Consider the following 26,515-nt stretch of genomic DNA (forward strand, 5'->3'; position numbering starts at 1 on the left):
TAACAGTATTTTTTTTATTGTTTTCTCCCTAATCAGTTTTAAATTCATTGGACAAGTACAGTCTTGTGAAACGTGTCACAAGAAGCTGAAAGAACATAAAAATGGAAGATATCATCAGCTACAAAATTTGGCGTTGATAAAAAAAGGGAAAGAAATATAGTAAAATAAAATTTATACAGGGGTCATAATTATGTAAGATGTAGTGTTTTGCACATTTTTTTGTAAACAATAAGCATATTGAAACAATATGGCAAATCAGATCGGGAGGAGGTCAAACTGAAGAGACTGAAACACTGGTTGGCATGAGACATTTACAGAAACCCTTAAGCAACAGCGTCTCAGTGGGTCACGTAAATGTCAAGTACACAAATGTTTAAAACTAGTCACACAGAAACATGACATATTTTTTTTTACATACAGCATCTCTGCTACATACACCAAACCTTCACTCCTTTGTCCCTGGTTTACTGTGATATGAGGTATATGCGAGGCTAATTCTTGTTCACGCCTCAACTGCTCAGCATGGCAACAGATTATTTAAGATATTACAGCATTGCATTCACTCTGCCATGTTTAATGATTGCTTAAACAACAGGCCATCGGGGTGTAAAGGGGTTTAAAGACTCATTCAGCAGAGTGATATTGTTGCCAGCACTCAAGGCCAGTTGTAGCTATGGAAGACAGCCGACTTATTGTTGCCTTTACAAAAAAATTGTACAGCATAAATACATTTAAAAATCAGCCAAGAAATTACATTTAACATTTACTAGACAATATCTTGCACCTGTACTTCTCAGGAATAGGCACCCAATTTCTAACGGGACAAATATGGTTGGTACTGCCAGCACACGTGAGATATCTAAACGCATACAAATTTTTGGTCAGCCACCTTTTTCTCTCAAAATGCATATGGCTGCCTCTCGGTAACAGCTGAAGAAGTACTCGATCACTAACACGTTTGTCACCAAATTTAATAAGAAAGCAAAGCTTCTAAGTTGGGTAACAAGTCAAAACTAAAGCTAGAGGTTGAATTACATTATCCCGATTAAATGTTACTGTATTTTAAAAGTCCCCCCTCCCTCCCTCCCAATCTAAACCCTCCCTAAAAGGAGAAAGAGAAAATGTTAATGAAAAATCCCACTTTCACATATCGACCCCGCCCCCACTCCCTCCCCTCCCACCATCCCCATAAAAACCATGCTACCCAAACGAAGGGTACCCACATCATACACCCAGAATATGTCCAACCCAGAAACCCCCATCTGCATATGCCCAAACAACGGCATGTCTCCTCCAAAAAGCCAGTCCATTCCTGACGTTTGAGCTTTCTTGATCTGACGGGGTACTTTACGCAATGTAAGAAAAAACGGCTCAAAGTGCTAATTGGATTCTTTTAAAGAAATATGGAGAACTGAGGAAGAAGCGGAGGGCAGGAAAAGGGGAAGGCCATTCTATCACTGCCCAACAGCAACCTCTATTGGCCAAAGAAAAGCCCTAACATCACTTTTGTTCTCCAAAAATATACCAAGGACAACATTTACCCCCCCCAACACAGCCCCCATTCTTCCTCTACTTCAACTGGCGGTTCCCCAGAATGATTAAATCTGTTATTTTACATTAATATATATTCTTATAAATATATATAGATATATATATGGCCCTTATTGAAGAAAACATGAGTTTCACATTGACACGAAAGTACCATAATCTCTATATAGCCAAGTAGAAAGTGTTTTCAGTGCTCAAGTGAGCTGGCAGCAGTCTGTTTATGTCACACTCATTCAACAAGTAATAAAACATAAGAAAAAAAATCCTCTTTGAAGTCGCAAACTTAAACTTCTGAAAAGAGCGCTCACTGCACCTCGTAGGCTTCTCCTTTTCCACGTTTTCCTGAGTAATACTTTTAACCTTGTAACAGACAACACCTTTTTTTTTTTTTTTTTTTGCTATTTTAACTCTGGGCTATTCCCTGCCATCATGGTTATTTTCATTATTATTTTACAATTGTAAAGTTGATTGCTCAAACACTTCAGCTCATTGTAAAAGAAATACATCCGGTGCTACTCTACGCTTACTTTAAAAAGTACTTTCAGTTCAATATTAATGACCAGACCTAATGCCACAAATATGACAAGAATAAACAGTAAATACATATTTAACTTAACGGATACTTTAAAAAAAAAAAATGCATTTGCAGGAAGCCTTGCGGGCTTATTGTGGGGAGAGAAGTGGGCACAAAAACAGAGCTTCAGTATAATTAAAAGAAAGATGTCACTTAAAAAAATAATAATAATAACAATAATAATAATAATAACATAGGAGCACTAAAAAATAAAAACAAGAACATCAACTTTAACGAGTGTTCTCTCCGTCTCAGGCTCTCATCTGTAGCTTTGGCTTGTTGTAGTTTTGGAACCTGTACTTACTGGCTCATTGACATCAGATAACAAACTACTATACCCTGAGAATTCAGACACAGGCGTCCGTATCCTGTGATCCACCTCCCCGCTAGAGTCAGTGCCATAAGACAAGCCGCGGCCGTCTGACTTGAACTGGGAGCCAAAGGCCTGGGCAAAGTTTTCTATCTGGTAGGAAGGCTTGGAGGAGTCCAGAGAAGCCAGATCTTGTGAGGGGGCCAGAGGGTAGACCACCGTGCCGTTCTTACCCGGCGGCTGGTCCTTCTGGCTGCTCAGGTCAGATGGGCTGATCTGGTAGGAGGAGGGGGGAGTGGAGGAGTGCTGCTTCTCCATCTGGTCAGTGAGCTCCTGAGAGGGGGTGAGCTGCTGGTGTGTGGAGGCCTCCAGCTCGCTCAGGTGGAAGCCGTGCTGGGGTGAGGAGCCCGTCAGCATTGCAAAGTGAGACTTTGGCACAGAGGAGGGCAGCGAAGGCGAGGCCACTGACTGGCCAAACCCACACTCCAGTGGGGACGTAGTGTAGATGTTCTTGTCAGCGTAGAGGGGGTTTCCCGGGTGGGAACTGGTGAAGGGTCCTGAGGCAGGAGGCCCAGGACCCAGAGGGAAGCTGGCACTGTGGCTTGTGCGCTCCAAAGCCTGCAGCAGGAAGCGAGAGTATTCGTGCATCATGACAGTCTTGTCTCCAGAAGGGCTGGGGGTGTTGTGGCCGATGTCGGTGCCGTCTGTCGAGGCGGGGTGCAGATCCACGTGATGCTCGCTAATGTCGAAGTGAACGTCGTGGTGCGAGCCATCTGGTTTCTGGGTGTAGTGGTCAAGGAGGCTTTGCAGCACCTCATCTGGGATCCCTGACTTGTCTAGACTCAGAGGTCCGTCACTGTCCATCACGCTGGAAACAACACCCTGAATGACAGACTGCTGGGAAGACAAGTGACCAACGCCGACATCATACTCACTGCTGGTTCCTCCACCCACCGCTGGCCCTGATGAGTTTGCATTATTTGCTGCGTGAAGGTAGCGTCTTTTCTTGAGGAACTGCATGGCGTCGTCGTAGTTGCTGCTGGTGTGCACTACTTTAGCCTCGTTACCCTGCATGAGGTCAAGACCATCCATGCCCTCATTCTGCTCCAACGATCCCGCTTTGGCCTGTCCCAGACCCGCTTTGTCCAGGCTCTTACGATTAGCCTTCTTGAACGCCATCTTTGGAGCTCGGCCGTGGTGGCCCTGCTGCATGCTGGGTCCTGGCTCAGTAGAGGAAGATACCGTTTGATTCTCCACTGAGTAATCATGGATGCTGTAGCCTCCGGGTACAGCCCCATGAATGTGCGGTACTCTCACCCCTCCTCCGTCCCCCTTCTTCTTTTTGCGCTCGCCTCCTTCTCCAGAATTTTTGGACCTCCCCCTCTTTCTCACAGTACTCCCAACGTTTCCCTGAGTGATTCCATAGCTGCCATGTCCCAAGTCTACACAACCCAGGTCCATCATCCCCGGATCCAGCCCCTTCTTTATGGCTTCTCCACAGGTTCGCTTGTGCTTAAGCAGTCGGTCTGTCCTAGAAAAATACTGAAGAGAGCAAACAACAATTATTGTTTAAGGTACGCTTAAGTTCTTGAAATATAAAGTTTCACATTAGATAACCAAGACACTGAGCAGCTTACTAACCTGTTGACAGGTCTCACATCTGTACGGCTTTTCTCCGCTGTGAGTCCTCTTGTGCCTCTCCATGTGGTACTTCTGAATGAAACGCATGTTACACTGGTCACAGCTGAATGGCTTCTCTCCTGCATTATAAAAAACAGCACCGCTCAAGGTTAGCTGTCATTGAAGGCACACAATGACACACAGACTGATTCAGACATGGATGGTTGTCTGTCGTCACTCACCACTGTGGATTTTCTCGTGCCGCTGAAGAAGGTATTTCTGAATGAAACTCATGTTGCACTGACTGCACCTGAAGGGTCTTTCACCTGAAAGAAAAACCACAGAGATTTATACGGTTACAATGTTGCAACCTTAAGACAGTCAATATCCGTCTGCGGTAAGGTTCACTTCATTAAACAACACAAGCGCCTGTAGGATGTAATGCAGTCCAATCGCTTGACACAATAATCACCAAATGCTCTATGTGTTGCATGGCTATTGCATGGCATCTCTCTTTAAAAAACTGTAGTTTACTCCAACATTTTTTAAGACTGGTGAATGAAAAACTCGATTGATTAAATCTAATAATTCAAAACAGAAGTCTGAATTAAAAAAAAAACTTAATTTAACGGTGATAAAAGTTTCCTTATTCAGTATTTTTCACATTAATACAAGAAGTTCTGAAAAGAGCACAAACTACATTGGACCACACAGCAGACACCTCATCACTCTGGAGGTCAAAGACTCGAAATAAATAAAGTAATTGGGAGTGCAAAAGCTCGAGCTGATATTCCACTTTTAAAATCAATTTTCTAAATCACTGAACTCGAGCAGTTTTTGAGGAAAGCAATTACAAGTAACAGCTAATCATTCTGACTCATTACACAAATGGGACAAATGAGATTAAAAGAAGAAAACAAGAGTGATTCTTAAATAAGGACATCAGTCCTGTGTCAAGTCAGAATGAGGAAGGAGCTGGCCTTACAATTTTGGAATAAAACAAAAAGATCACTCAGTTATGCATTATAATACAACAATAAAGGTAAATGGTCACCCCTCTAGTTAATGTCCCAGGTCCTAAACCCGACTGGGACTGTACCCAAACCAGGATATTCAGAGCCAGCACTTCAGGCAGATGCAGCATCTTATCTATACATATTCAGCACTGTAAACATTACTGATGTTTCTCTTCAAAATACCTCACCTATGATTATGAGGAACATATTATTTTTTTCGCAGCACAGTTAAAGTGCCCTGTGCTTACCTCCCCTAACAGCCTACATTAGTCTCATGTTTTACCTCATGTTTCAATGCCTGTGTTCATCGTCTTTGATATGAAAACACCAGACAGGGGTAGAGGAGGTTCTACCAGCATATGCTTTTAAAGTATTAAAGCTAGCTTTGCTAACATTCAGCGCCAGAGCTGAGAGCATTAGAGGAACAGGAATGAGTCATGCTGCCCTCAGTTTCCATCACAGTTACAGGTGATTCTGAGACAAGACTTTGTAAAAGTTTACAGCCTGTTACGCTGTTATCCTGTGATGCTATGTATACAATGGCGCAGCAAAACAGGGCAGCGATCCAGCTTCTCGGGTTATGATTTGAATCGATGCTTAGAAGGCAGCCCTGCATCTGTGATGCTAAGGTCCGGGGATCATTTCAAACAAGCTAAGTATTATGAAAAACAAAAACAGTGCTTACTTCAGAGGTCTCACCCAGAGAATTACACTGAGAACTATCTGAAAGCATTGTTAAGTTGTGCAATAAACACACTGCAAAGACTGCGATATTAAGTTTTTTGAGTATGCTGAGAGAGAGTATGAGTCGGAAACTCAACTTTCAAATATTCTTTTTAGTTTTTTTTGGTGCCTTTTGTGTTCAATGTTCAATTTGTTTAATAAAGAATGTTGGAAATAATTTCTTCTTCATCATCATTGAATTCAACAAGCAATTTCATGTATTTTAACAGCACACTGAAAGCAGCAGAAAGGCAGAACTTAATACCCTTTATCACAAGTAATATATGCAATAACATTATTGCGTATTTACTTGATCTTGTGCAGCCCTAAACACCTAAGCAATAATTATAACATTGTTTAAGTTTCTTCAGCTGGCATAATAATTAATTAATAATTAAAATAATTTTCTTTGTGTGCTATTTAAAAAAAATGGCAAAACTCCACATGAAGAAGCACATGGAAACATGAGCATCATGGTGGAAATTCGAACACTACCGTACCTGTGTGGATGAGGACATGTCTGCGCAGGTGATAGGAGCTTCTGAAGGATGCAGAGCAGTGCTCACAGATGTGAGGCTTGGTTCCCGGCGACAGGCCACCTCCATCTGCATCCAGCATCATTGATTGCTGTGAACAATAAAAGGAGAGACACAGGGGTCGGATTCAGTCAGCTGTCTTCTCCATCATATAAATGTATTCAAAGGATCAGTTAATCTTGGGTAGAGTGGATATGGATGGATATATGAGCACTATCACAGTTTTTTAAAACAAAATTACACAGTGTGTTTTAAGTGATATAAAAATAATTTGATGGGATTTATGACTGCATTTCTCTGCAGATAAAGCTCATCATGCTTTTAGTTTTTATTTGACAAAAAGAAAAAAAAAATCAGGAATGTACTGGTGTTTATTTTGAATACTATAACTTACATTAACATATTTTCTTCTTCTCCTAGACTTCATGAGTGATTGCATCTGTGCAATTATGAATGGTTCTTTGGTGAGGACTTAAAACAGCAAAATATGACTACACCCACAGATACATAAATATATACGACAAACCTTTGCCTCGCTTCTCTTCTTTCTTGGTTTACCCTCCTGTCCATCACCATTTGACCTCCGACCTTTTCTCCCAGTGGGCTCCTTTCCTAACTGACTGGGCAGCTGTGAGGACGACAAAGGGAGAGGCAGAGGGCCGTGAGAGCGAGCCGCGACGAGGAAATTACTTGATTGAAGGTTAAGGGCCTTCAGTCTAAAAACCATCACACAAACAAGTTCATGTTTGTCGCTCGTGCAAACAAACAAAACACTTGGACAATGTCGAGAGTCTGTTAGAAACTCATTGTGCAAGAGGTGGTTCTAGTGGGCGAAATAACAATGTGTATAATTTATGGCCTCTCTTTGCATAAGCAGCCTGTAATTCACTGCGAGAGCCTTTCATCTGCTATTCTTCCAAAGACAAAGACAAACCGCACACCTCAAACGCTTAACTAAACACTCAGAAGTGTTGCTCTTCACTAAAAGTTATCACAAATTATCTGTGAGGGGATTTTATTCTAAAAGGAAGAAAACGGGTTCTTGATCTCCCCATTTCTTCTTTCTGTTTACCTTTGAGCACTGCCCTTTCTTTCCCAGTGAACATGCTGCACCTCAGTGCCATATGGAGACTGACAGGGTAAATGTGGGTGCACCTGCTGTTTTTAAAATCAGCCCAATGTTTTGGGTAAAAACAGGAAAAAGTCGAGTCAAAATGAAACCAGTCCAACTTTGGTTTGGCTTTGTGGGTGAAGAACTGCTGCTTAGTCATAAAAAGTGGCATTAGCATGAGAGTAAGTGCAACAATTTGGGAGTGCGACAAAAAATACAGACTGTGGGGCTTATTTCATCAACACAGTTCTCCTGAATATAAAAAAATAATCATGAAAGCCAGACTGAAAAATGTACTGTGGGTTCTACATTTTGTTAAAATAAAATCCTTAACTTAAAGAAAACTGGCAGTCAAGATATTAATTCATTCTCTTTTCCAACAAACTTGCACCCAGAGCCCCGATGACCTCTGATGCCTGGCTATTGTTAGAAGTGTGTTGTTGTGTGTATTTCTATTTGAATGAGCACAAAAGACGTCTGAAATGAAGTGCAAGCTCAAACAAGACAGCTGTGTCCTTGCCAGGACGTTTTCATTCACGCTGAGGCTGGATGACATCACCCTTCTATCCAGAAAGAGAAACAGAGGGAGGGAGGGAGGGAGGGGGGGGGGGGGGGGGGGCCTCATTTATATTTTGCATCTCAAGCCGTCAGTAGATTTATGTCACCATAAACAGTTTCACACAAGCTCCTCCCCTGCACCCTGTCCTCTCTCAGGCACCTCCCTCTCAGGCTTTTAAAATATCAGCTGCTGCACAGCACAACAGGGCTGTTTTGGGGGACAAATTAAGCTAAAATTATTTCAATTAAGTGGATTTTACTTTGACTGAATGAGTTTAGAATATTGCTAATGTTAGATTCTACACTGGTCATGTTAACATACACAAAAACTGTAGCTAATAACACAATAATGCACAAAAAGGACGAGCCTATAACCACTTTTTTTTACTCAATCTGAACACATCTCACAGAAAATTTCAGCTAGCAGGATCTCCTGCAGCAAAAGGTTGCTAGCAACAAAAATAAATGCAAAATTCTACATATTCTCTCACTCTAGAAATGGTGCGTTCCATGTTTGGATATATTGACAATGCAGTTATCTGTAACTCTTAGAAATAAGCTACACCAGGAGGTGCTGCGGGCCTGGAAGAGAGTACCTGACGGCAACAAAATCCTTGCTTTCATGTGAACTTAAGATATGTTGACATTTTTAAATTTGCCCACTGGTGATGGCTGCAGGGACGTTCAGGAATTTGAGGGAAAAAGGAGTTGGTGTGAAATATTACCTTCAATAATGATGTACAACTCCTGTTGGTTATGTATTGATCTATACCTACAAGAATGTGACAATGCTTTTCATCTGTGAGTTTATAATCACTCACTTAATGCTGCAACTAGCCATCATTTTCAATAAATTGAATCTGCTGATTATTTTCTTGACTGATCAGTTAGTCGATTGGTCTTTGCAATGCCAGAAAATCTAAAACAGTGTCCTCTAGTGTTGTCACGATACCAAAATCTTTGTTTCGGTACCAATACCAATATGAATTTCGATACTTTTCGGTACTTTTCCTAAGGAAAAGTCCTTTTGGATACAAATCTTTAGAACAATAAATAGTAGAGGTGTAACGGTACCAAAAAATCATGGTTCGGTAAGTATCTCGATACGGACGTCAAGGTTTGGTTGCTCAAATGTTTCACCAAGTTTGTGTTGTCTCCCTTTGCGAGGCAGACTTTGTCTTGTCTTTTTTCACGTGCACCAGCTGCCAATGTTGATACAGGTGTTGTCATACACACCACTTGCGCAATATGTGCTCCATAGGAACAAGGAAGGCGTTTGTGTGCATAAATGAATTAAATAAATTAATGAATTGAATCAATTTAAAAAGTACCAGTATTTTTCAAATGCAGTATAGTACCGTTTAGAATACTCTAGTACCGCGGTACTATTTTAGTAACGGTATACCATGCAACACTAGTGTCCTCCTTTGTGCCAGAAAAACCAGAGATAGATAATCAGTTTACACTGCGATAAAATGGAGCGACGCAGCAAATTCTCACATTAGAGAACAATTCATCAGTTCTATAATTGGAAATTCATTTTCTGTCAGGGTGACTTATCAACTAACTGACTAATTGTTTTAGCTCTAACCTCCCCTTCGCCCTCTGATTGCCTCACAGTGGTACTTACATTGCCCATGTTGAGGTCATGCACCAGCAGGCCCTGGTTGTTACTGACTGTCACCTCCAGCAGCTCCGTGCTCTTCCCCAGCCCTCCAGGGTAAACCGGCAGGCGATAATCATGCTCTGACATCTTCTCCTGCTTGATACCCATGGCGTGAACATAGTCTCCCACCCCCGCGCACCCCATGCGGCCACCCTGGGCGCCCATGCTGCAGTCAGGCGAGTCACGCTCCTTCTTCAGGATCATTTCTTGAGGCGGAAGGTCCTGCATGACGGAGTGGGCGGCCAGCCGGGTGAAGCTGGTCACCGGGGGGAGGTGGCTGAACATTATCATGCCAGGGCCGAAATTGGAGTCCATGCTCCCGTTGGAGCGCAGGAATTCATTGCCTAGTTTGTCTTGAATGATGTTCATGGTGGATGCCGGCAGGCAGGAAAACTATGGGGTGGCAATTAGTGGCATCCTGTGAAGAAACAAAAACAGCAAATATCAACATTACGGAGACACTATAACTGGCACTCAAAGTAGGACAGACATCTAATGGGCGACCACTGTCTGGACCCCGATATGACGGTTGTATCCGAACCCCGAATTTCTGATAAATTTATGAGAATAAATGATCATCTTCATGAGGTGCTGTATTTTTTTTAACGGTCGCAACTATGAACTGTGGGCACAGCTAATCCAGTTAATACGGCAATAGCTTTACTCAACTGAGCCAATTAAATCGACTGTTTACCATGCTGAGACAGTTCACTCAACAGAACAACAACATTAGAGAATGTTAGAAAGACGACATCATGAAGATTAAACTCTTACCCAACTGACCCTGTTACTTTCTGGCTAAGGACTGTGTCTAAGACTGTTTTCCCTAGTCTAACCACGTAGCACTACACACCTTGACCATGTTTAGATCGACTTACAGCTGTGAGTGCTGCGCTTTCTCTCCTATGAACATCAGTGGAACCAGAGTACTGTTCCAGGCTCATCCAATGGGCACCTACACATGTGTTTGAGCATGACACCAACTCCATTCAAACCAAGATTCAAACTACAGGCAAGGCAGTCCAGACCCATTTCTCTCTACAGTATAGAAAGTAAAAACTTAAATAAATAAGTGAAGACAGAAGAGGCTGCAGCTCTGTTTGCAAGTTTTCTAAGAGACACACTTTTTAATTCACAAGATTCTGTCTTGTTTTATTGCAAATCTTGGTAAGTCCATTATGTGGTAAAGATAACTTTTGTTTTCCATACAAAATCCAAGGTAAATGTGTCTGTTACTTAAAAGTATCCTACTTTCTCGATAACAAAAAATATTTACTGACAATGACAAAAAATATAGTTGAAATGATATGGAAATGTAAGTTGGTGATTCTATTTGACGGACACAGGAGGAGGCTATCAGACGCGATTCAGGCAAGACATTATGAGACCTATTATTGGACCGTTGCTCAGAGGAAATTTTAGTAACTGGACCTCTTCAAATTTTAATTGAATAGCCCCGATCAAGGAGGATACACAAAATAATGGACAACAGAAAACAATTACGGAGCCAGTTAAACCCGGTCTTCAGGAATCAGTGTCACGGCCTCTGATCTCACAACTGGGCGCTTAGTCGGATTAAAATGGATGGTTTGTGGGTCAACAAAAGGGCTGCAGTCTGGCACAATGACAAGTGGAAACAAGCATAACAGACACAACTGGAGCCGCGGCATATCAAAATTCTCCCCAGTTGATTACAGTGTATGTTTGTACAGTACTGCACAGGGCAAAAAGGTCACTGCGGCTGCATCGCCAGACACAACATGAGATGAGGAATGAGAGGATTGAAGTTGTGTGTTAATCTGTTTGATGGGCCTGTCTGACCCAGTCATCCTATTTGCATGAGCTTATCTGCCAATGAGAGTGCACACAGACTGCGTTAGAAAGACTGCTGGTGTAATTATGTTGCTGCTGCATAAACAAATGCATGTTTTGGAATAGCTCTGTGATGTTTAATGCAAATATAAGAGGAGGTGTTGTTATAACTTGCTAATATTTTAATTAAATGCAATTAGCTATGACCAAATACAATTAATGAAGGAACCCATATGTTAGGGAGGCGTCTCTTTGAAGCATAAATTCATGGTTTCATGCTTTTTTCTTCACTTAAGTTACATTAAATCATAATTAAATGCTTTTTAATTATCTATGCCCATCACATGAACGACACATCCAGCTAATGAGTGCTATCTGACTGCTGCCAGATGCCTTCAGCTCTGATGGTGAGCTAACTCCATTAACCTACCAAGCTAACACAAAGCCAACTTTTAATAAAAGAAACAAGACTCAAACCACTCCGACTAACTTCAGCTTTCTCAGATGTGTTATAGCAAGCAAACAATGTGTTAAAAGGACCTTGTGGTTTGGGTATATTTATAGAAAAGCTACCAAGTTTGTTCGATGTGCAATTAGCTACCTAGCTAACCATTTGGCTAACCACTCTTGCGGGGCCCTTCTTCTTTGTGATGCAGGATCAGGCAATAATTAATATGGCCATGCAATAACAGCAGCAGACGTGCGCTTGATTAACACCACATAACCGAGCAAATGTGAGGAGATAAACTAGCTAAAGCCTGACGAAAGCCTGTGCCGTTTAAAAGACACGTACATAAAGTTAGTTTTGCACTTTTCTTGTTGAAATTAAAGAATTAGTGGCAGATATCACTGCACACCAGCGTCACACAAGACACAAAATCAGCGAGCTAGAGAAACAATCAAGGACGAATGCTAGTTTGAGCCTGAAAAAGCAAAACCAACACGACTAAGCTCACATGGTTTCTACTTATTTTCGGCTGTTTTCTCCAAGTTGTTGGCTTCGTTTCCTGGACAGTGGACCGACTGTAAGTGATGGAGCGACAACACAAGCATGACCCATAACAAACGGCCCATACAACTCCAGCGAACAATGATGCTCGTCCGGCTAGCCGAGACGGCTAACTTAGCAGCTAACTAGCGGTAACGTTAACGTTGGTGCGCGGCGCTTTGTTGTCTTTCCCATGCGAGGAGTTTAACCGCTACAGACAGCGACTCTGGCCCCAAAGTTAGATTATATGGATTTCTCTTACCGGTGCAGGACCATGACCTGCTGTTTTGGCTCGCGTAGTTCACCGTCAGCTGTCCGTTTCAATATCTAGAGCCAAAACATTGTTCTCCCGCAGCTGCTGGGTTCTTCCATCTTGCCTCGGCGCAGAGGATTCTGGGTGCTGCAGGCGGACGCGTCCCAAAGGCAGACGCAATAACAAAAATACATATAACCCAATTTTGAATGGCATTTAAAAATATTTCCAGCAGTTTTGAAAACAGATATTTATTAATAAATATTGTACAAGTCTTTAAGTACACATTTTATAGTTATTCAATGGGTTATGAATTTCATGTAAATGTAATTCTTGTATTTTATCTGCAAAGTTTTTAACAGACCTTACTTTCTTCAGATTCAAATATATATATATATATATATATATATATATATATATATATACATACATATAATATATATATTATATATATATATATATATATATATATATATATATATATATAGTACAGGCCAAAAGTTTGGACACACCTTCTCATTCAATGCGTTTTCTTTATTTTCATGACTATTTACATTGTAGATTCTCACTGAAGGCATCAAAACTATGAATGAACACATGTGGACTTATGTACTTAACAAAAAAAGGTGAAATAACTGAAAACATGTTTTATATTCTAGTTTCTTCAAAATAGCCACCCTTTGCTCTGATTACTGCTTTGCACACTCTTGGCATTCTCTCGATGAGCTTCAAGAGGTAGTCACCTGAAATGGTTTTCCAACAGTCTTGAAGGAGTTCCCAGAGGTGTTTAGCACTTGTTGGCCCCTTTGCCTTCACTCTGCGGTCCAGCTCACCCCAAACCATCTGGATTGGGTTCAGGTCCGGTGACTGTGGAGGCCAGGTCATCTGCCGCAGCACTCCATCACTCTCCTTCTTGGTCAAATAGCCCTTACACAGCCTGGAGGTGTGTTTGGGGTCATTGTCCTGTTGAAAAATAAATGATCGTCCAACTAAACGCAAACCGGATGGGATGGCATGTCGCTGCAGGATGCTGTGGTAGCCATGCTGGTTCAGTGTGCCTTCAATTTTGAATAAATCCCCAACAGTGTCACCAGCAAAACACCCCCACACCATCACACCTCCTCCTCCATGCTTCACAGTGGGAACCAGGCATGTGGAATCCATCCATTCACCTTTCCTGCGTCTCACAAAGACACGGCGGTTGGAACCAAAGATCTCAAATTTGGACTCATCAGACCAAAGCACAGATTTCCACTGGTCTAATGTCCATTCCTTGTGTTTCTTGGCACAAACAAATCTCTTCTGCTTGTTGCCTCTCCTTAGCAGTGGTTTCCTAGCAGCTATTTGACCATGAAGGCCTGATTGGCGCAGTCTCCTCTTAACAGTTGTTCTAGAGATGGGTCTGCTGCTAGAACTCTGTGTGGCATTCATCTGGTCTCTGATCTGAGCTGCTGTTAACTTGCGATTTCTGAGGCTGGTGACTCGGATGAACTTATCCTCAGAAGCAGAGGTGACTCTTGGTCTTCCTTTCCTGGGTCGGTCCTCATGTGTGCCAGTTTTGTTGTAGTGCTTGATGGTTTTTGCGACTCCACTTGGGGACACATTTAAAGTTTTTGCAATTTTCTGGACTGACTGACCTTCATTTCTTAAAGTAATGATGGCCACTCGTTTTTCTTTAGTTAGCTGATTGGTTCTTGCCATAATATGAATTTTAACAGTTGTCCAATAGGGCTGTCGGCTGTGTATTAACCTGACTTCTGCACAACACAACTGATGGTTCCAACCCCATTGATAAAGCAAGAAATTCCACTAATTAACCCTGATAAGGCACACCTGTGAAGTGGAAACCATTTCAGGTGACTACCTCTTGAAGCTCATGGAGAGAATGCCAAGAGTGTGCAAAGCAGTAATCAGAGCAAAGGGTGGCTATTTTGAAGAAACTAGAATATAAAACATGTTTTCAGTTATTTCACCTTTTTTTGTTAAGTACATAACTCCACATGTGCTCATTCATAGTTTTGATGCCTTCAGTGAGAATCTACAATGTAAATAGTCATGAAAATAAAGAAAACGCATTGAATGAGAAGGTGTGTCCAAACTTTTGGCCTGTACTGTACACAATGTAAAAGCAGAGTTTAGAGTTTCAAATCACAAAATGAAAATGAATTGACTGATAATTATTAATCCATTAATCATATTTGCAGAGGAAAATCCCCAAAGAATGTTTATTAATTTCAAAGAAATCAAACAAAAAAAATTCAGACTGATAAGATAAGATAAGATAAGATAAGATATACTTTACTGATCCGCCAGAGGGGAAATTCAAATATCACAGCAGCACAAGACAAAAACAAAAAGACATTAAATAGAATAAGATACGAGATAAAAAATAAAAAATTAGAATAATAATAGATAAATAAAAAGATAAAATAAAATAAAATAAAATTGCTACATCATAGATAAAGCTATATCCAGTTGGCTGATGGGTGTGTATACCCCATATACCTGCACCATACACCTTCCATCAGACCACTGCGTACATCATAAATACTCTGTGAAAAGTACAGCTAATGCCAAAATGTTAAGTAAAAGCACAAAATATACAAAATATACAGTACAAATTACATGCAAATTAGGAAAATTAAAATTAGCCTGTCATTACAGAGAATGACTCCTTTCAGAGTGGCGTAATAATATCAGGTATAACATGTCAGTGGATTATTATTACTTCTGCATTAACAGGTAAACAGCATTTTAATGTTGAGACCAATTTTATTCTTTACACATCCTACTGATATTTAGTCTAAAGATAGATTTGTCGCATGTTGTATCTGATCATAATATATGAGATGATCATTATTTGTATTTTTAGGCTATATAAAATCTTAACCTGCAGACTAAGTAGGCCTATAGGTGTTAAACATGTAGAGGAGTGAAAGTGAAGTATTAAGTGAAACAAAAGTACCAAATTATCAATGAATTTAATCTTACTTGAGTAAATAAACTTATTCGCACCACCAAGCACAAGTTAAAGCACAAGCCACAGATCACATCCAGTGTTCTGGCATGTCTTTGCAAAAAGCAGCTCATGGTCACTTTAGTGTTTAGTAATATTTATGTGAGAAAAATGTCTTTTGTCTTTTTGTTGTTTGTTCCACTTCAACAGGATATTTCAATCAATAATGAATGGAGGAAGAAAAAGACCCACCTTAAATGGCAGTAGTGAATAAAGATCCCTAAAAAAATTCAAATGGCTGAACTGTTCAAACCAGTTTCTCAGACCAGTCATTCAGATGATCAGGGCAGATGTATTCAGAAGCGTAGCCCTTAGATCTGCCGGATGAGTGACTATGTATACATCTAAGAGCACATCAGAGTTGGGCCTCGCTCCCCCACTCCTAATTGCCTTTGCTAATGAACCAATTAATTCAGAAAACAGAGCATTATTGAAATGCTGATGGTAGACTAATGCAAAAATAAAGGTCAGCGAGTGCATTTTTGATGTCCCTGCTCCTTTCATGATGACAACTCGCACAACTGACAGTGACGTCTTTGAAATACTCTCATCTTGGGATGTTTAAATATGTATGATGATGCCTGATGAACTGAGGCTCGATGAATATCAGTGATTAAAATCTGAGAATGTGGCTGTATAGTTCCAGGTTAATACAATTGATTATCATTGAATTTAACCACAAAAATATTTTTATCAAGACATATTTGGGCATATAAAGCATATTTATGGGGGATCTGGCAATTTAGAGATTTTGCCTCCTGGGGTACTTATATGCTGTTATTTTATAGGCTTATTCCAGCATGTTTACACTTAAAGTTTGACTACCCTCAGGTGTGGAAGCCATTTTATGCCAATGTGATGGGAAAAAAAGATCCTGTAGTTACTATAATGAGAAACTTTCTCAAGATAAAGACTCAGTACAGTAGAAATATATGGATCAACACGCTTGGGACAGAATAATTTGTATACAAATGCTTTTTAAATAATTCCACTTATAGTTATTAATTAGTCTGCTTACCACTTTCATACATGACAACAACATATATAAAACAATTTACCACCATGATAATTCTTTTTTTATTTTTTATTTTACTTTATTCTTATGATACTTACCTCGCAGTAACCTGTCTTCGTTCAGCTGGCTACCTGAGGCATTCTTTCTTAATGAAAAATTTAGTCTCCTTGAAGCTTATGGCTGCTAGTCATAGCTGCTAGTGATGGAGACTGAATACCAATGAACACTGGTAAAGCCTGTCGTTGAAGCTGCCCTCATGAGATTCATGGGATTGATATCGCTCAGTCACATGATGCCCCTGTAATAAAACAGCTGTACTGTATTTTGAAACAGCCAATAACATTCAGTTAATAGCAAAGCTACTTTATATTAGTGTAATAAATTGACAAAAATCAATTTGGTGGTAATCTACATGAGATATAAAGGGGGAAAAAAAAACGTCTGCTTATACTGATTATTTTGAGCTGGACAGACTTGATCACTATACTTTAAGCAGTTATCTGTTATCAAAATAATGTGAAACTTAGTATCATAGAGAGAGAGATATTAAGTCATTATTTTCAGATTTTTTTCTCATTATATTAAGATACTAAGGCATTATTTCAAGAAAGTTTCTCGTTATTTTGAGATACTAACTCAAAATTTTGAGAGTTTCTTACTTAAATGAATTACAGGATTTTATTTTTTTTGTTGGCAGGAATGAGCATCCATCCATAGGTCACAAAAAAGAAATCTGTGTCTCCTCACATTTTTTATTCAAGGCAGAAAGGGCTTTAAAGCAGCATTGAGATCTGGAAAACACAGTTGAAAAAAATAACATGAAAAATCACTATGACGAACAGGAGATTTTTTTGTGTGTAAAATAGTTGAACTGGACCTCAGTGTTTCTATGAATCCTGGCTACAGCCATGCATGGCTTTTAAAAGTAAATAAAGCTGTTCATGTTTGCAAGTTCTTAGTGAACAGATGCCTATCTCCACATCCAAGAGGCAGGGAGCAAACTTCTAATTTATTTGGAGTCATTTTTCTGGCCACCTGATGCATGCTAATCCAATATTCACTCTCTTTTGGCTCTGTTTTTGGTCTCCACCAGCCTCTGAGGGAAAAATCTGGCTCTTCAGCTCCAATGCTTTTGATTTAAGACGTCTGCCTGTAACCAAAAATATCACTATGAGAGAGGTAAGAGGGAACCAACAGTAAAGTTGCAGGCTGCAAAACCAAACAATAACCTGAAAGATGCTAAAATTTAGCCGAGAGAAACTGTTTAATGATGATTCTCTGTTGGTTTGTCACCATGAGTGACCCCCTTTCACTTACAAGTAGACATGTGAGCCATTGCTGATAACAAAAGTATTCATTGTAGTGGTAACAAAGCACAGGGCTGCTTTCAGCAAACTTTTGTTGGTTAGTTAGTTATTAGCAGGCCCACAGGAAATCTCCGCCCACAGATTTTCCCCAGATTTTAAGAATATAGATGCTGCTTGTCTCCTCAAACTCCTTGTGCATGTGTGTGACAATCATGTGTTGTATTCAGTTGACATTAAAATCAAAGTTAGTGGTGTAGTGAGAAGAAATGTCAACAATAAGATTTATTGTTAAAACATAAATAAATCAAAAAATAAATTTTTGTTCTCTCTGCTCTGTATTGAACCTTCCATTTTAATGGCCATGTGTCCCACATTTTGTTGACTGACTTTCCAACAAATGTTTAATTTCTTTTCTTGACATACTCATGATTAAATAAAATTTCTGATTGAAAGTTTCTACTAAAATCTACAAAGTAGTTCTTTTAGCCTGCTTGGAGTAATTTTATATTTTAATGTACTGTGTGAGGTTAATTTTGTTCAAAAACAATTGTTATCATCATTGAATCTATGACATTACCAGAAAAATAAATTCTATTTGGTTCCGTAGAATTCTGCAGATTTCCATTTTGGATCACTGTCGGGCCTGCTCTGTTTGGGCCTGCAGTTCAGACTTGTAGTATAAACATGTAAAAGCACATTTAAACAAGCAGACACGAAGACAGGACGTTCTGTAAGCGTGGTGTTATTTCAATGTCCTCAGCTAAGGTTAGGAAATGTCACCACGTGGCTCAACTTTCCATCAGTCCCTATACGAGTGTTTGGGACATTAAGGTCAGAGACATTACGACTCCTGCACTTTGAGTCATGTCAGATGCCACTGACTCCACTTTGAATGTAGAAATTTGCCCTCATTGGGAAGGCGACAGAGGCGTGAGCATGACAGCACACGGTCCACAGCTACAAAGGATGGCGAACACGAAAAACAATCCGATATTTTCATGTCTGGAATCTGAGGCAAATTGTGTATCATATAACACAGATGGTTATCAATTCCAACTCCTCATTAATAATTCAGCCTGTGCAGCGTGTCTTTGTTCCCTCGTCCTCCTCCCCTGATTCCATCCCAACCTCACACCACAAATAATTTGGATGTGAATGTTAAATTTCCTTCCTCATCTAATATTGAAGGCCAAGAAAACTGTGAACAGTTGAGAGCCAAGGTTCGGTGGCTGATTGTGTGTGTGCTGGTTTGGATTCCTCTCACTGGGAAAGCCTGATGCCTACACATAACAGATGGCCATCCTGGCTGTCTACACTCTAATCCTCAATTGTCAGGAGGATCACAGCCGTGTATGAGTTCCCTCTATAGAGACACAAGTCCCTCATGAGTTATTAGAAACCTGTGCAGTTGTGAGACGCGTGCCGTGGGGATAAAATAACATTTGGACGATTCTATTTGGTGCCTCTATTTGGTGGCTTATACCACAGATGAGAAACTCAGTCAGTACTATTTGGTGTTATATACAGAGGATAGGGTTTATGTACACTATAAAGTTGTCTATAAACTTATTTTGTGGCCACAGTTATACCCCAAGAGATTGAAAAAAAATCTGTTAGCACATTCACTGACTAGCTCATTATTTCCGACAGGGGACTGGGTTTACAACTTTTGAAACTGAATTTAAAGTTTTGGTTTTACTCTGCTGTGACAAGACCAGGGGCTGAAGCAGACGTTGTAATCATTCGAAACTCAGCCCAAACCTAAGGGTGTTCAGGTGCATGCTCCTCTGGAGACATTATTTTCCCATTTACGGCAGGTATATGAACTATTTTCCAAGCCATTTGAGATAATAGAATGCCTAAAAATCTGTACATCATTCGGAAAAAACATGACAGTTGCCAAGGAAAAAAATCATCCCGGAGCCCACAACCTGTTTTGTATCTTCATCATTTTGAAATCATGACACAGGGATCATCAATTACATTACAATACAATACTTAAATAAGCATTTTGATCAACTTAGCCTATCATTGTTTAATAATTGAATTAATAATTGTTTGATAACATAATGATGATAAATAAAAGGTAAATAAAATAAAATGTTAAGTAAGGGCAGGTGAAAAAAGCAAAAGGAAATGTTAAATAAGAGCATGTGGGGACATAAAATACAACAAAATGTTAAATATGAGTTTGCTCCCACTGTGCATAAAAATGTGGCACAAGCAACATTTCATTAAAAAAGACAGGATTTGGTTTTGGCTTCACCTATCCAATCTGCTCCGTGCAACCAGCAACAATATGAGCTAATCAATCATCTGAACCGACCTGGCATGCAATCCACCAGTTTTATGCATTGTTGTGGCACAACTGTCAGGACTGAGGACAGAGACAAGGATAGAGACACAGACTCTGTGCTACAGCACATGTGTGTGTGAGAGAAGAGGGGGGAAGAGAAAATGGAAGGTGGACTATTGCATGCAATGTTTCTGTAAGTTATTAATGATAAATAATTAATTTCTACCCTCACCCACCCTGCGGGCTCTGGGTCGATGATAAGATAATAATAAGCTGACAGATGTATAGAGTAGCCTACCCGTGGGCCAAACACATCTTTGGTGGCTGGAAAATCATTCCTAATAAAATTACTATCTATCTATATCTATTACTATCTCAATTGTTTTTGGGGTTGCTTCAATATAAGGAGAAAAAAAAACTGGATATCATAAATACAGAACACATGTTCACCAGCAAGAAGCAAAAACAGTGTGTTGTAACACTTTCTAGGTGACATTACACAGGTAGGGGAGGATTCTGGCATTATTAATTTTTGCTGCACTATGATGGAGTCAAGTTCACAGAACAAATGTTTAAATGACAAATCTGCTACAGTTGAATTATAAAGTGGGCCCCAACAATGGAAAGAAAATGCGTTAGATAGATACATAGATAGATAGATAGATAGATAGATAGATAGATAGATAGATAGATATTGTCCTTTTCCAATTCTACCAGCAAAATAATTCTCCCACTAAATTTATTTACTTGCCTCACCCAGGGTACCCTGGAAATCCAGAATTCTCGCGAGAGCACAATTTGAATTTGCTCAGCGAGTCACTCTGGCAATCAGTAATGATGCTCATTACCTATGCCCTTGTAGCCGAGCTGCACCGATCACATCGGTGTATCTGATATAGGCGGGCCAGAGGCGAGCTAAAGAGATGACGACAGCGCTGCGACGACAAAGTCCGGAATCAGTCAGTAAACACTGCAAGATGGCTACGGATGAACACCAGTTGTTTGAAATGGCTTTGGCCGCTACAATGAACGAGTTAGACTTGGCTTTTTCTCTAAAAGAGGAACAGAAGACGGCGCTCGAATCTTTCCTTTGCTTGTTCGTAGTGTTATCCAATTGCGTGCAGTGATATTTTCATATGCATGCTTGGTGCCGCCCCTCGAGTTGGGCCATTTGCATTGCTCATAGCCAGACCCTAAATCTCTCTAGATTTCGGTCTGGATTTCCAGGCTACACCCAGGGTACCTTGCACATAATATGGGGACATGGAAAATCCATGACCAAAATGTCAATATGTTACGAGGTCGGAGTGACAATGTGTTGCCTATGGAGAAATTTATTTAAATTTACATCTAAAACCCTAACTGTGAGTGCAAAGCAAGCAAGCAATATTTCTTCATTTTGGTAAATACAGCTGTTTGCTTTCTTGCAAATTGTTGGATGAGAAGAGCTACGGTATATAATTTTTAAAAATATTTAAATAATAATAGTTAAATAAGGGTGCAACCAAATCAGACGCTGGTGCGACCGGCTGAAATGTTCTTCCAGTGGAAATGTTAGTCTTGAGCCCTGGCTTTAGAGGTGTAGGCTGGCAGATTTCTTTTAACCTTTAAACAAAGCCAAGCTTCCCTTTAAACCTATTCACAGTCTAAGCATGAAACAATACTAACCGCCTGCTGGCTTATGACGTATGAAAACCTTTTCTGTCTCTGCATTCGGTTATCTGTAGTGCAAATGTGACTTTCTGATTAACGTTAGATCAGTCTGATAGCAACAGCTCAAATACCATTTTGTTTGTTGGATGTCAGTTTTATGACCCGCAGCTGATGGTGAAATATCAGGTCTGTCTTTCAGGATAATTGAAAGGTGATACACGTAAATAATAGCCAGACAAATAAATGACTCACTACAGCGACACCGAGTGTAGACTTAAAGCTGAACAGAGTTCTAATCAGACAACTGAAACTGCACCTATGTGACTGTGCTGGGTCATTAAAATAACTGAGCTACCATAAACACTGGTGTTTCGGATGTCAAGGAAATAAGCAACTTAATTTGATTTATTTTAAATTGCATATGCACTCCAGTTGCCAGTTTATTACTGCATTGCACTGACAGGTGTTTTTGTTATTTTCTCCTTTTATATCATGAAAGCTGCTCTTTTTTTTTTGGAAAAACAGTGGGACTGTGCTGTGACTGGGCAGTACTCATCATGACGACACATCAAGGTTGGAGGCAGTTAGGGTTAGGGCAAAGAAGTCATAGGGAGGGTAGTACTGGCCAATCGCAGCACAGTGGGGCGAGACTTCTCAAGAAAAGAAGTGGAATCAAAAATAACACATCAGTGAGGTTGGGCTAAATGACAGAGAAACCTCTCTGTATACAGCACCACAAACTACATCCTCCATAATTAGCTTAAAGTTGAATCAACACCTCTCTAAAAGTTTCAACTAACTGAAAATTAAGACCCTCGGGATAAGGGTATGGTTTACTGCAGAAGTGTTGCATTAGACTGCATTAGCTACAGCTAGGTGAACTTAATAAACTGGCAACAAAGTGTAACTTATTACAACTGCTTCTTTAGAGTCTCTTAATGTAAATGGTAAATGGACTGGACTTGTATAGTGCCTTTCTAGTCTTCTGACCACTCAAAGCGCTTTTACACTACACATCACATTCACCCATTCACACACACACATTCACACACTGCTGGCTGTGGCTACCATAGGTGCCACCTGCTACTCAGTAACCATTCACACGCCCTCACACACTGATGGAACAGCCATCAGGAGCAATTTGGGGTTCAGTATCTTGTCCAAGGATACTTAGACATGGAGCAGGGGATCGAACCGCTGATCTTCCGAATGGTGGACAACCCATTCTATCTCTAAATCACATGTCTATTCTAAAACTGCCATTTAAAAAGACTGAGTTGTGTGAGGAAATGCTGATGCTAAACTGACTGGAAGTCAGGAGGAAAAGCTGCTTTGTTTAAGTAACTAAAGCTCCACTTGCTTGTATTGTTTTATTGTGAGTTTTAGTTGTGTTCAGCTTTACACCTGTTGCTTTATTAAACATTTTCTGGTGTGGCACCTCCCCGAAACTGCAACTATTTAATTACACAGAGGCTTACACCCACAAGACCAAGATCCAAAATCAGTTCATTACAACATTTATTGATAAAATGCTCAGAATACCTTGAAAGAGTATCTAAAGAACACCTCATCGATAAATGATGTAATGTAACTGATCTTGTTTTTGTAAGCGCTCAAGCCTCTTTCATGGCAGGAATACTCTTGAGTCCCAACACAAATTAAACATCTGAACAAAAAGCTCTTGAGAAGAGGGTCAGCTGATTAGACCAGTCAAGGGCTTTGTCATCCCACCTGTGTGACAGAAACTGTAATCATGCATTAGTTAATAACAGCAGGACTTACATGCAATGCAGACTTGTGTGTCCTGTCCGATCAAAATGAGGGCACAGAGAGCCAAGGGCGTAGCATCCCTTTTAGGACAGTCCTTTGGGAGGATACTTGGCCAGGAAATCCTCCTCTCCAGTAGCCATCCAGTGTCTAAATCAATAAGAAGGCTCCACAGGAAAGAGGAGAAGCAAATGTTTAAAGGGTAACTCTAGTATTTTTCAACCTGGACCCTGTTTTCCCATGTCTTGTGTCTAAATGACTAATGGGAACAACAAATTTTCAAACTGGTCCAGTAATGAGCAAGAGGGCTGCAGCCAGCAGCCACGAGAAGGGCATATGGACCCTCAATGTACGTCTGCTAAAAGTGAATTGTTTTAACCACTGACAGGCTCAGATTATTATAAGTGTCTAACAACATTATGGAAAGAATCCCTACAGCAATAGACAATTTTCTTAAAGAGTAAGACTCTTTTTGTTTAACAAGAAACAGCCACGAATTCCCTATCACCAAAGCCACCAGAGTAAACAGTAAGTGTGTATACAGCCAGTATATTTTCACATATAACTGGGTGAATTAAGAGTTTATTTCAACCCAACCAGAGTTGGTGATTGTTGGAACAGTGGAGAGATGAATCAAGACGGCTTTGTGAGTTTTATTTTGTTTCTGTTGAAGTTGAATGAATTGTGTTTTATGATGCAGTGGTTACATTGGAGTCCTCTTGCTCAATATTGGACCAATTTCAAAAATTGTTGTCCGTATTAGTCACACAAAAACATGGGAAAATACGGTCCAGATTGAAAATTACCAAAGTGTCCCTTTAATAGTCCAGTTTGTAGGATTCAGCTGGGATATATTGGTAGAAATGGAATATAATAACCCAGCAAGCATTTTTTGGTTTAAAAAACGTCTAATAGCCGTCTACATGAAGACCTGATGTCCAGGCTAAATCACGGCTGAATTTGGGCTGTCAGTGAAAATTTGGTAGACGTCTAACCATAGCCAAAGTGTAGACGTCATCAATTATACAGCTATGTAGAGACCATGTCCAAAAAATGGAGATACACATATTTTAATTACTGTTGACTCTCCATACATGATTGAATATCATACCGCATGACATCTGCAATGGTGAAAATTACATTTAATCAATTTCAAAATTAAATTGGCTAGATTTGGGTTATATGTAGCTAGACTAAATCGGAGCTAAATATAGCCAATACGTTTAAATCACGACTATTGCTTGCTGGGAAGTATGTTTTCTTTAGTGTATAATCAGCTGAAAATAAGAATTGTAAGGTTTTCGTTACCTTGGAATAAGCTGTTTATATCTACATAGTGAGCGGCTCTTCATCTACGGAGATCATCATGTTGCATCGACATATTTCTACAGTAGCCGAGAACAGACAAACCAAACAGTGGCACTAGACATGGCCATTTGTGTTTTTGCGTTTTTATGTCGGCCACTGTAGTTAGCAGCCCCTCAGTGACAAAAGGTCAGAAAAACATATTTTTTTAAAACACGAAACTGCTTTGTTTTGTGTTTTTACTGGTTAAAACACTGGGCCCTTTGTATTGGAGAGGAAGAGACCTCCGGAATGTCTAGATCTTAGGTTATCAGAGGAAAAAAGTGAGCGCACATTAGCAGGTGCTGGCCAAGCAGGCCATCTGCAAAGTGCCAAACAGCATCTGAGAGACACTGACTTGTAACGGGACATTGCTTTATTCAGTGTTTTTACTGTTTTTAATCACCTGGGGTCTCATTTATAAACATTGCGTACACAGAACGAGGCCTGAAAGAAGCGAACCCCACTTCCCACAGAAAAGTTGCGATCTATAAAAACAGACCTGATGACCCATGCTTACCAACATTTTGGAGACCAATAATTAGTGACGCAGATAGTGAGATGGAAGCCTGATTGTATAAATTTTCAAATATTTCTTAGTGTAAGCCATTTTTGGCTTTTGTTCATATATGCACATTTTTATTATGGATCCTACGCACTGTTTTATAAATGAGACCCCTGATCTGTTTTGAAGACGAAGAAACCTCTGCTGATAATCCGGCTCCCTGTAAAAACATCCTGAACAATGAACACTGAAGGAATTCTAACCAGGAGAAATTTCAGCTGGTTGCAACCCCCTACATTTTACACACTGGGTGGACCTTTAATGTCAAACTTTAAATGGGCGAAGCCTTTTGACAGTGAGTGGAAAAGTTATTTAAAGTAAGACGTCCAAAAAACATGAAGATATGGTGGAAAATACTGTACACATTTTACATTATTGTTAGTTTGCTTGACATTATTACTCCACTTTAATAAGCTTTAATAATATGGCACAGGTTGACAGAATTCCCCCGCAATTCGGTTAGTCCATGCCCCCATATTGCCCCTGCATTAGATCACATATGCACATAGATCGTCCTTCCAGTAGATGGCACAGTTTTCCTTGAAAGCACAAAGATCCTTCAACCTCATCTCTTCAGATCTGTGTGACCCCCCATGCTGTTAATCACATACAGGATCTGTTAAAATGTAAAGAAGATGTAAGCACTTGAGAGAAATGAATGGCTAAATTCATCCTCCAATAACTGAATGTATAAATGAAGTCGCACACTGGTTTAATTGACCAGATGAACTACACAGAAGAGTCAAAGAGTCAAGTCCACCTCTCTGTCCCTCTCTCTCGCTCTTTACACACAAACGCAGTCTTGTGTAACTCTCCCCTCCTCTCTCCCTGCCCCCT

General features: G+C 40.1%; 1 protein-coding gene across 2 annotated transcripts; it reads right to left on the reverse strand.

The window, feature by feature from the left end:
* LOC117268218 (zinc finger protein 281-like) lies at positions 1–26,416 on the reverse strand. Of its 2 annotated transcripts, XM_033644462.2 has the most exons (8): positions 23,785–26,414; positions 12,725–12,862; positions 9,627–10,080; positions 6,854–6,955; positions 6,292–6,418; positions 4,295–4,378; positions 4,074–4,192; positions 1–3,974 (listed from the first exon to the last, which is right to left on the reverse strand). In XM_033644462.2, the coding sequence occupies exons 3-8, from the start codon at positions 10,029–10,031 to the stop codon at positions 2,382–2,384; spliced, it is 2,430 nt and encodes an 809-aa protein (XP_033500353.2). In that variant the 5' UTR covers positions 10,032–10,080; positions 12,725–12,862; positions 23,785–26,414; the 3' UTR covers positions 1–2,381. The 2 variants fall into 2 exon arrangements, with proteins under 2 accessions (XP_033500353.2, XP_078017212.1); XM_078161086.1 differs by lacking the exon at positions 12,725–12,862 and having other exon boundaries at positions 23,785–26,416.
* Between the last annotated feature and the right edge of the window lie 99 nt (positions 26,417–26,515).

Source organism: Epinephelus lanceolatus, chromosome 18 (assembly GCF_041903045.1).
Source record: "Epinephelus lanceolatus isolate andai-2023 chromosome 18, ASM4190304v1, whole genome shotgun sequence".
Classification (NCBI taxonomy): domain Eukaryota; kingdom Metazoa; phylum Chordata; class Actinopteri; order Perciformes; family Serranidae; genus Epinephelus; species Epinephelus lanceolatus.